Source organism: Ruditapes philippinarum, unplaced genomic scaffold (assembly GCF_026571515.1).
Source record: "Ruditapes philippinarum isolate M1 unplaced genomic scaffold, ASM2657151v2 ctg3021_1_1_1_1, whole genome shotgun sequence".
NCBI classification, from domain to species: domain Eukaryota; kingdom Metazoa; phylum Mollusca; class Bivalvia; order Venerida; family Veneridae; genus Ruditapes; species Ruditapes philippinarum.
In genome coordinates this window covers 1-12,096 of record NW_026861992.1, presented here as the reverse complement: position 1 = coordinate 12,096, position 12,096 = coordinate 1, and the positions used below count along the sequence as shown (strand labels likewise).

At 33.1% G+C, this 12,096-nt stretch overlaps 1 protein-coding gene across 2 annotated transcripts in view; it reads left to right on the top strand.

The window, feature by feature from the left end:
* The window catches only part of LOC132717560 (uncharacterized), a 49,165-nt gene extending 37,294 nt beyond the window's left edge, over nucleotides 1-11,871 (top strand). The window contains exons 2-6 of one of the 2 annotated variants that reach the window (XM_060701051.1): nucleotides 669-789; nucleotides 1,006-2,640; nucleotides 2,924-3,256; nucleotides 6,433-6,494; nucleotides 9,460-11,871. In XM_060701051.1, the coding sequence (XP_060557034.1) occupies nucleotides 669-789; nucleotides 1,006-2,640; nucleotides 2,924-3,256; nucleotides 6,433-6,494; nucleotides 9,460-9,852 (2,544 nt within the window). In that variant the 3' untranslated portion in view covers nucleotides 9,853-11,871. The remainder of the gene's footprint in view (nucleotides 1-668; nucleotides 790-1,005; nucleotides 2,641-2,923; nucleotides 3,257-6,432; nucleotides 6,495-9,459) is intronic. The other variant, XM_060701052.1, reaches the window with a different exon arrangement.
* Nucleotides 11,872-12,096: the final 225 nt, after the last annotated feature.

Sequence of the window (12,096 nt, the reverse complement as noted above, 5' to 3'; positions counted from 1 at the left end):
AAAGATATTTCGTATAAGTGGTTAATGTGTGTTTGTTTTGTAAATAATGATCAGATTTCTTTGTTTTGGGTGGAAATAATAATCAGAGTTTGTTCTTTAAATGTATATATGGATTTGAGATAGAAAAAGATAAAATACATAAAAAATATAGTGTTAACTAAACAATAACATGCTAGTTTTTTTCCAACTGAGAATATTTCAATCTTAAGTCAGGCAGTGCTGCCCAGCTTCCATATCTTGGAAATTGATTCTATTACATATTGCTAAATCTTTCCTTAGATTAAATAACATCAAGGCAGTCATTCTCCTGACAGAACTCGAACAATTGATTTGAAATTAAGCTCGATTTTTGAAAGCATTCATCTCTTTTTAAATCTTCTGTAAAAATCAAACGATGCTTTATAGTATTTTTAATGTAAAATATGATAAACAAGATCAAAAAGGAAAGGCGGCGTTCAATGAATAAAACCTTGATAAACATTTGAATAATCACGGCTTAACTTCTGCTCTTCTGTTTGCAAAATAAGATTAACATTTTTAATCCAAACAAAAAAATGGACTGACACGAGATAATTATCTATTGTGCTCACCCCGTAGTATATATATGACTTTATTTTGAAAATTAACGTATTAAAATCAACATGTATTTCATTTTTATGATCTTTAAGTCGTTAGGTAGACAACAGACAGTGTCGACACAGGATCAGATAGGTCAGCAATCACCCCATGTGGATGTCATTCGAGGAGCGTTATTTCAGAAATACTGCCGGGCTTGCGAAGGCAACAAATGTGAGTTATATGAATACATAAAAATGCTTTTTACGTCTGTCTATGCAAACAAAATCTAAAATATTTCATATATAATGTTAAGAAACTATGAATAAATTTGCGAAGTGTTTCGTTACTTCATACCAATAAATTTTTAAGATTCTATTTGATAGATATACAGCAGAAATTAAGATACATGTATCACCCAAACGATTTATAATATTATTTATGTTTTAGGTAAATTGGATGGTTATAAAGTGGAAACATTACTCCATATTCCATTGGCTGTAAGTTACTTTCTCAAACCCGATGAACACAATTTAATTCACACTAAATTTGAGTGTAACCTACATGAATATAACGTTTGGCAGCACTTGATGATTTCCCCTCGCAAATGTCTCAATTTAAGCACAAACTTCTCAAATGGTAACCAAAGTGTTTCAATTCTTCCTAGCTTCAAGGTAGCCATAAATGCATCCGTCATTGACAAGGAACAAGCTAAAGAGATTACAGAACATGTTTTGAAATATGTTTTCAACAAACTAGGCCAAATACTTGTCGTGGAGGAAGTGAGTGTACTGGACGGCAGCATTGTAGACAGTGTGGAAAAGCTAAATGAAATATTTGAGACGGAGGTAGCGTATGCTTCAAAAGTTGAAAAACGCATTTTTATTGTATACCCGCATTCTGGCAAAGAATGCGTTGGTAAATGTCTTCAAGAATACATGGATAGTTCCCAGCAGAGTAAAGTGACGCAAACATATCGTCTAGATCGTGTCTTTAAAAGGTTTTTAAGAGAGATAAAACAATGCTTTAGAAATTCAAGTATTTCATATACTCTTGAAGAATTTGATGATAAACTTGTTTGCAAGTTGTCCGGTCCCGAAGGCGTTGTAACTTCTGCTATCAGTGAGCTCAGACAAGTTGAAAAAGATCTAAAACATACTAATGTATATCTAACAAAGAGTAAAACAAAGTTGCTAAAATATTTGAATGTTGAAGATGGTGTAAATGCTCAGCTCAAAACAAAATTTCCAAACATCGTTTTTGAACAAAATAATACAAGTTTGTGCGTTTACTGTCTCGAGTCAAGCATGCTGTCTGATGCAGCAAACTTAGTAAAACAATCGATAGTAGACCGGGTCCAACAAATTGAGGGAAATGCTAGAAACCAGACAGACAGTATAAAAACACATTTACAAAGCAAATTTGAGGGAAAGATATTAGTAGATACAGATGAAGAATCCAGATTGTATTTATTTGGACTTAGACCAGATGTTGATGAGGCATGTTCTGAACTTCTAGAAATACAGGAAGTTAGAAAGTCAATGGGTTCCAGCACACATGACCGATATGACCCGAATACTGATAAACAGGACCAGAGTACCTGTCGAAGTTTTTCCGAGAGATACGATATTCGAAAGAAAAAGCATGTAGCATATTTCCAAAGATTATTTAAAAAAATAGAAAACAATTACAAGGTCAATATTTCTATAATCCCGGAACAGTTTTCTTTGAAAATTAACGGTTCAGAAAAAGGTGTTAAATCGGCTCTAGAATATATACTAAATACTGAACAAAAACTCATATTTGATAGTTTCGTTGTTTCACAGAATACAGCCCTTCAATTTTTTGAATCAGAATCAAGCAAATATTTCCTTCGCAGTATTGAAGAGGAGTCAGATGTTTATCTTCAAAAACATGGTGAAAGGATATTTGTCGGTGGGAAGTTGCAAGTTATAAAGATGGAAGATAATAATCATAATAAATGGACTGTTTCTGATGGTAGATCTTTATTTGTGGTACAGTGTAGGATTGAGGAAGCGATAGCCAGTGTCAAGGTTATACCATCCACAACTGATATGAAAGCAGGTGAGTTTATTTCACATATAAAATCATATTTTAGTGAGCGTTAGAGATGTTACACCTTTCATTATCTCCCCCTAGGCTTAACAGATTCAATAAAAACTAAAATCAGTGAATTTATACAACAGGGATTTATTTAAACTTTTTTACCACTGAAAGATCTCTCCTTTACAGAGTTGTTTAACTGAAATCATATCTTAAGCACAAAAAATTATTTTTATATCAAAACAAATTGTGATACATATTACATTGTCTGTTTATACATAAGGTTTTTTGTTACAATATGAAGGTGTGCCGATTGTCAAAAGGCAACATATTGTCGACTTGAGGTTGCCAGCTTGGGTTGATGGTTTACATTCTGAATTTGAAGATTTAAAAGAAGAGCTGAAGCAAATATTTCATGAACTTGATAGAACTATGGAAAACACAGTGCTGATATCATTAAAACCAACACCGGAATGGACATTTGATCAGTTGATGAATTGTACTGCTGAATTCGCTGTCGAATGGTTATTGACTAGTACTAGTACAAAACCAATCAAAGTAATGTTGTGTCCAGATAAAGAAGAATTTGCAGTCACTGATAAATTTGTTGACACATGCGTTGCAGATTTCATATCAGGTATAGAAAGAGTTTATCATCTTCGCTATTTGTGTTCGTTTGTGTGGTTTAAACAAAACATTGCTTTATATTTTATTTATCAATATAGTTTATTTGTGGTACAATTAATTAATTTATGTTTTGATCAACCGAAGTTTCTTCATATCTAAGTTATAGTCTTGGACATTCCATTTTAAGTTGGTTAATAAAATGTTGTAAATCTAGAATGGTTATACATTTTATTGATAATTGTAAATTTCGCTAAAAATTGTGCAATAGCTCAATAGATAGGGCACTATAAGCTTAAAATGAACATACTTTATGGCACAAGACTTACGGCTTCCAATTTAATATTTTTTCCCAGTATTATTAATATAGTGAAGAACCAATGTAATTATAAAGTGGTGATTTGATTTTTACTTTGGTATTTTTAGCTCGACTATACGAAGTATATGGAGAGCTGTCCTACTCGCCCCGGCGTCGGCGTCGGCGTCCGCGTCCGCGTCCAGATTTTAGATTAAAGTTTTGGTGCAGTAAAATATTTTTTACTAAAACTTTGTCATTTCTTAAGGTATTAACTTCAAACTTCAAATATATGTTCCTTATCATCAACCACATCTTATGTGACAGGGTTCATAACTCTAGCACCAATATTTTCAGATTTATCTCCCCTTGAACTTAGAATTTTCCTTAAAAAATACTATTTTTTACTGTTACTTCTTTATTTCTTAAGGGATCAACCTCATACTTCAAATATATGTACCTTATCATCATCCCCATCTGCTTTGACAAGGTTCATAACTCTTGCAAATATATTTATAGATTAGTCTCCCCTTGAACTTAGAATTTTCCTCAAAAAATACTATTTCTTACTGTTTCTTCTTTATTTCTTAAGGGATCAACCTCATACTTCAAATATATTTACGTTTATCATCATCCCCATTCTTATGTGACAAGGTTCATAACTGTAAGCACCAATATTTGCAGATTTATATCTCCCTTTGAACTTAGAATTTTCCATAAAAAATATTATTTTTTACTGTTACTTATTTTATTTCTAAAGTGATCAACTTCATACTTCAAATATATATACGTTATCATCATCCACATGTTATGTGACAAGGTTCATAACTCTAGCACCAATATTGCAAGAATTATCTCCCCATAAACTTAGATTTCTTTACTAGAAAAATGTTATTTTTTATTATAACTTTTTTTTAAAGGTATCTACCTCAAACTTCAAATACTTATTCCTTATCATCAATTACATTTTATGTACAATGTTCATAACTCTTGAAGCAATATTTACAGATTTATCTCTCTTTGAACTTAGGATTTTCTTTAAGAAATATAATAACTTCTTTACTTTTTAAGGTATCTACTTCAAACTTCAAATATATATTTCTTATCATTACACAAATGTTGTGTGACAAGGTCCATAACTCTAGCATGACTATTTCTAGAATTATTCCCCATGATCTTGGAATTAATGTTAACAAATGTTATTTTTACTATTTTTCAATACATAATTATACATAATTGATTTTTCTTTCATAGTTTTGTCCTCCTTACTGCGTCCAGTATTTTATTAGTCGAGCTTCGCTGTCTCCTGTGACAGCTCTTGTTTTAAACGAAGTATCTTAAATCCACCTTATTTATTTTCTTTTTTTCCTTAAATCTAGGAATATTTTATAACATATTTTAAGAGACAAAAAATGAACAAACAAACAACAACAACTTTCCAAAGTACATCTGCTGTTTCAAAAGTTGTGTTTTTAGGCAGTGCATTATGCTAATAATAAAGAATTTTAGCTTGAAAAAAAAGAAACGGTTTCCACCAGATTTTGAACCCACTAGCTGAATCCATTTTTATCTTTTTAGTGGTCTTATCTATTATCTCTTGCGCTGTTTAAGAGTCAAACCAAGAAAATATTTCAGTATATATAATGTGTATAACTTAATGGTAATTATTTGGTTGATCACTTGCAGTTTACCAATGTTTACCTATGTCAATCTTCATGTATTTTAAGAAGTGACGAATGTTCTGTTTATTGTGTCCGGATTATACCACCCGCCGGCAAATAGTCAAAAAGCAAACACTTTTGTATCTGCTCTTAAATTAGATCTTATATTACTTGAGGGATTTTTGTTCAAACATTGCTCAAATGCTCACCTTAACGAGGCAATTTGAATATCTTTGCCTTGACTGTGCCGGCTCAAGATCAAGGTTTGAGGTCAAATATCAGATATTTTCGTGCCTGCCCTATAAATCCCTTAACTCGATCTGCACTTATTCAATGCCATGTGCAGAATCCATGTCACTGCTTTGTCAGCTCAATGTAAATGTCACCGTTGATGGACAAATTTAAAATTGTCAGATAATTTTCTGCTCTCTCTATAAATCGTATACCTCTTGAAGGATTTTCTCCAAACAAACGTGGCACTAATTTTGACCATATCAAGGCAATTGGCAGAATCAGTGCAGCCCCTATGCAGGCTCAATGGCAATGTCACCCTGGAGGTCAAGTGTCTGACAATTTTGTATCGCTTCATAGATCCAGTTAAAGGGTTTTCTTTAAGTTTGGCTCAAATGTTCACCTCATTAAGGCGATGTCACCACTGAAGGTCAAATATCAGACAATTTTGTGTCCGTTTTTTAAATCTTATACCACTTGTTGCATTTTATTCAAACTTTGCTCACGTCAACAAGGTAAACATACCGCCATGAGTGACATTGACATTGAGTCTCCGCAGGTGTAACATTGGTTTTGCACATTGAATGTGCAAAACCAATGTTACAACTGTGTAGAGTCAATGTCAATGCCACTCTTAGCGATAAAAATTCAAACATTTTATGTCTGCTCTGTAAATTCTAAAATGTTTTCCGCCTAAATGATAATGAAAATATCCTGTGTCGTGTTGCAGCTCTTATGCGATTTCAAAACTCCATTTTACTTAGTTCCGCCTATTGTTATAAATGATAATGTTATAGGTTTCATTTTACGGACGACTGTGTTAATTGCAATCTATTGCCTAAGAAACCAATCACATGCTTAAAGAAGAACTCAAGATATGAAGATAAAAAATATAATTCTTACTTTATTATGTATAAAATGACATATAATGTTCGGAAATATAGTCAATCCTTTACTTATCAACAACAAGATAATCACATACATTTGAATGTTTTATTCAAGCCACCCAGAATAAAGATGAGCTGAGTGTAACAGTTTGTCAAGGAGAGCTAGACAAGACAAAGGCAAGTTGCTTTAGAATATTGCTTTTGCATGTTGGAAACATTATAACTAAAAAGCCCATGTTAAAGCCGCATAGATGGTGCCTTAGAAACATAATTTGTCAATTCTTAAGAAATGTCAAACATTTGTTAAAATGTTTTAATTATGGATTTAAGGCATGTTGTATATTCAGAAACGGAAGAAAGTAGCACTGAATGCGCATATTAATGTCATAAAGGTAGCAAAATGTAATCATAGAAGTATTTTGACTCCCATACAAAATACTAATTTACTGTATTTTTATCAATTGCTTATATAGCTACAGAAGCAAATGATAGTTCGTGTATATGGCAAGTGAGTAATAATTTGGAAATTGTGACAAGAAACCAAACTAAAAGTATTGAGAAATAAAAAAAGAAAAGACAATTCATTTCAGGGAGATACTTGTAATGTTTTAAAGAAACTGTGATATGCTGGTTGAATGTAAGATAGAAGTTCCTAAAGGCCCTTGCCTTCTCTTGATTATTTTTTCTTCTATCATTCAAACCTTTTTACATATAAACGAACGAAACTTCTTGTCTTATTTCATTTCATTCAATAGACCTAACAATTTGACTAAATTTCTGACATATGATATTAAATGCTTCCTTACCATTTCGTTGAGTTATCACTCTCATATTAAAATATTTCTTGAACTAGTGATTCTGCTATTTTTAACATTTTAGCCATTTGCTCATTAATTGAAGCATTTTCCTGTTTAGGCCATTTTGCAGCAACAAATACTCTTACATTATACTATGCATAAATTTGATATTAAAAATATTGATAATTTCTACACGGTCTCTTTGTAAATATAAAATAAACATGTTTTAACTTCACATGTTTTAAATACTACTCGCTATAGGTGTTCACAATATGAAAATATAGTGTCATTAAACTAGCAGTTTTTTTTTAAAGAAAAGATCAGCTTTACTTGACCTGTAATAGGAAACGCAGCCTCAAATACATGCTTTATTCGTTTTTTTTTATTTAAATACATATTCGATAAGAAATTGATAGATTTCATTGCATTTCTTCAATTAAATTTTTTATGCAAGGATGAGCATAGTATATCTTTAAAACAGAACTACTTAGTTGTTCCTGGTTGGCGCTATAAAAGTGTATGAAAAGACTATGTTGATTTTGGTTAGTTCGCTTGCTATTTTTTAAATTAAATTTTTACTCTGGGGATCGGGAACCAAACTAAGTAATAGAGACATTTTTTGAATGGAACACATGTTCAAATAGCTCATTTTAAAAAAAATTTGGGTGAAAACCTTATGGCATATATATAGAAGACCTAATATATATAACTGTAAATTAAACAAAACAATGAACGTAGTTTTAAGCAGTTAACATTTAGCTCCACCTTTTCTATTCATTGCTAAGGTCAGCTGCTCACAAACAACATCCCGAACAAGACATTGTTTTTTTTATTCAAATATGGCCAACCAGTGTATTATACATTATCCTAGTGTAGAACCGAATATTTTGTCCGTGATTTGTGATGCTGAAAGTTCGTGTTACAATGAATTGTAGGGAGATTTGTTTAATATATATTCGACAAAATACGTTTTTTATTGGGTACAATTCAAACATGTTTAATAGATAGTACTAACCGGTGGGTTACCTGTATCTGTTTTTTCTTGTTTGTGTGTGAGTTTCGTATGCTTTTATAATAAATATGGTATCCTTATATTAAATTGAAACATTGAGTAGACTTCTAAAAAAGCTATATAAGTCATGCCGTTGGCGACCAATATGTGGCAGGAAACCGAAGCAGTAGGGCAAAATGAAATATAATTAATCATGCTTTTTAAATTCATTCTGTTTATTTGACATTAATGACTGGTAAAACAGTTATAATTTTACATTTTCTTATATATCACGCTATATGTTAATTCTTTTTGACATTACAATGGTTATATCTAAAAGTACGGTTGTGCAATCGGCATTTGCCAAAAAATATGATAAACAAGATCATCAAGGAAAGGCGGCGTTCAATGAACGCAGCCCCACCCGACCCAGTAACAAAAGCCAGTGGCAAGGAGCCCAGGAGGACTCCAAACAAAAACAGGAACGGGCATAAGGCAGAGTACGGGCAGGCAAACTACTACCTAAGGTTAAATAATAAGAAACTGATAAGGAACTAAAAGAAAACAAATAAATTATTGAATATTAGGCCCATAAAGTCAAAAGGCACAGGGGAAGGGGACATGAGACCCGGGGATGGGGGGATAGAATAAATAAAAACTAGGGGCAAAGGGGAAGATACTTACCGTAGACGAGAAAACAACAAGAGACACAAAAGTGTCACCGAAACGGTATAAAACACAATAGACAAAAATCTGAGGAACACAGAGGGGCGCCGCCTTGGAACGGTCAGCAGCATAAATACTGCCGGGGAGTTTAAACCGGTTAATGGTGCACCAAACCTCACTCTTAGCCCCACCATGTTCCTATAAACGAGACAGTGTAAATAAAATGAATCCCCGCCAAGTGAAATTCCATCAGTTGTCATGGTTACAAAAGGTGAAATAACTCGACGTTCACAGCAAAATGGGTTTTATTCAAATGAAACCACCATATGCAATATACGAAATGAATCAATTCAAGATAAATTACCATACATGTACGATCGAGTCATTACCTATAACAGTTGCTATTGTTTTTGGCATATATTCTCGAAAACTGTGAACTGGAGCAGATCTGTGTGCAGCAACACATATATAATGTATGGCCACGTAATACGACAGATATGTTTTTCATGTTATGTGAGTAAAAGGGGAACGCAAAAAATATAAATTATTCAGACACTAATACGTTATTTATATTCAAAAATTAAATTTAATACATGCAATTATGTTGATTACCTAGACAATAATTCTGAACAATACTATAGCATTTGTGGTAACTACGAAAGAGATTACGTTAAGATTCTCTTAACAGGTTGATGTACTGGTAAACACAACATCTGCTAATTTGGACCTTTCTAAAGGTAATGTTTCAGCAGCTCTTTTGAAGACGGCCGGACGTGGGCTTCAGAAAGAATGTCACAGAAAATATGTTAAGGGTTTACGGCATGGGGAAATTGCAGTTACTGGAGGATATGATACAGGATGTAGGAAAATATACCATATGGCACTGCTACCGTATTCAACAAAGGACAGTATAGAGGTGGTTTGTTTTGTGCTTTATTTTGCATTCTATTTATTGTCCATTTATAGCGAACGACAGACGAAGAATTGTCCATTTATTTTTAAACTTATAAATGTAAAACTACATACTTCATCAATATTTTTTAAATTTCTTTTTAAGTTCCACACTGCTTTGCACAGGTGATTATGAACCAGCAGAAAGTATTCTTAGGAAATAATTTGTGTTCATATTAATAATGATCAAAGTTTTATCATTAATTAAGGCATGATAATGTAATAATGTTACAAAGTAACAAAGCACACCTCCAGGTGTTATTTGAATAAAGATATTAAATACTGTGTCGATCAGTTAAACATTCGTAAAACATAACAATAAAGCTATTAACCTTTTCCAAAGGTACCTATATATTTTTGTTATAATTTGCATTAACATTTAGTGTAACTTGAAACTGGAAGCATGCAATGATTTCAATGTATTAGGATGATCGATATACTTATGTATACGTCTAATAAAATATCTGTTCTGTTTTTAGCTCACCTGAGCACAAAGTGCTCAAGGGTGAGCTTTTGTCATCACTCTGCGTCCGTCGTGCGTCCGTGCGTCGTGCGTCCTTCAAAAAATGGCGTCAAACTTTTCAAACAACATCTCCTCCTAAACCACATGGCCAATTGCAACCAAACTTTACAGAAATGATCCTTAGGTGGACCCCTTTCAAAGTTGTTCAAAAATTTAAATTCCATTAAAAACTCTGGTTGCCATGGCAACCAATAGGAAAAACTTAAAAAATCTTCTTTTAAAAAACCCTAAGAGCTAGAGCTAAGATATTTGGCATGAAACATCTTCTAATGAGTGTCTACCAAGTTTGTTCAAATCAAAGCCCTGGGGTCAAAATTAGTCCCGCCCCAGGGGGTCATTGATTTTCTCTATATGCATATAGTAAAAACTTAAAAAATCTTCTTTTAAAGAACTCCTCAGAGCTAGAGCTAAGATATTTAGCATGAAACATGTTCTAATGGGTGTCTTCCATTCCAAGTTTGTTCAAATAAAAGCCCTGGGGTCAAAATTGGCCCAGTCCCAGGGGGTCATTGATTTTCCTTATATGTGTATAGCAAAAACTTAAAAAAATCTTCTTTGAAAAAACCCAAATAGCTGGAGTTTAGATATTAAGCATGAAACATCTTCTAGTGAGTGTCTGCAAATGTTGTTCAAATAAAAGCCCTGGGGTCAAAATTGGCCCCGCCCCGGAGGTCATTGATTTTCCTTATATGACAGTGTATAGCAAAAACTTAAAATCTTCCTTGTAAAACCCCAGATAGCTAGAGTTTAGATAGTAAGCATAAAACATCTTCTAGTGAGTGTCTACAAAGTTTGTTCAAATAAAAGCCCTGGGGTCAAAATTGGCCCCGCCCCATTGATTTTCCCTATATGCATATAGTAAAAAATTAAAAAATCTTCTTTTTAAGAACCCAATTGTAACGATATCAGATACTAGTTTAACCTGCATGATTATTTTACCTTGACCTTTATATTATCAGTACTATTCCATTAATGCTTGAATGGGCAGTTCTTATATATAGACAGGCGATTCCCGCCACTAGCCAGTTCTGAGATTAAACTTGATAAGCTCACACCTGTGTTCTTACTTCAATCTATTCACATTTGTGAATTACTGAACTCCGTATCCATAATAAATATACGTACATAAATTACACAAGAAATATTACATGGTGTCAGAAGAAAAAAACGGATTAAAAAAAAAGTGAAAAAAGGATTATAAAGCTCTCATATATTATAAACATTTGTTAGAACAATGGAGGGAATTCCACCGCCGAATATAAATTGGGATAGTACCAATTTGCCAGACGAATGGCACAAGTTTGAAGAGCATGCAAAATTAATATTCAACGGCCCGTTACTGGAGAAGAGTGAAGAGCAGAAAGTCAGCTACCTATTAATCTGGGTAGGAAGCAGGGGCACAGAAGTCCGCCAAACATGGGGTGATATATCAGCAGAAGACCAGAAAAAATTAGAAACCTATTACACACGGTTTCGAAATTATGTACAGCCAAAACTCAACCCCATCTTTGCCAGGTTTAAATTTTATAACGAAACGCAGGGTTCAGACAACTTCGACTCTTTCCTGACACGACTACGGATAAGGGTTAGAGATTGTCAATTCGACAAGCCGGAAGAAATGATCCGTGACAGAATTGTTTTTGGGATAAATAACCCAAAAGCCAGGGAAAAATTGATCAACGAAGGTGATAAGTTAACACTTGACAAAACAATTCACATTATGCAAAATATGGAATACTGCCAAGAACAATTACGGACAATAGGCAAAGAAAATGTAGACGCAGTCAAACAGAGAAATATACGCCCTAATCATCGCCATCGCTATCATCAGCAGCATCATCATCATCATCA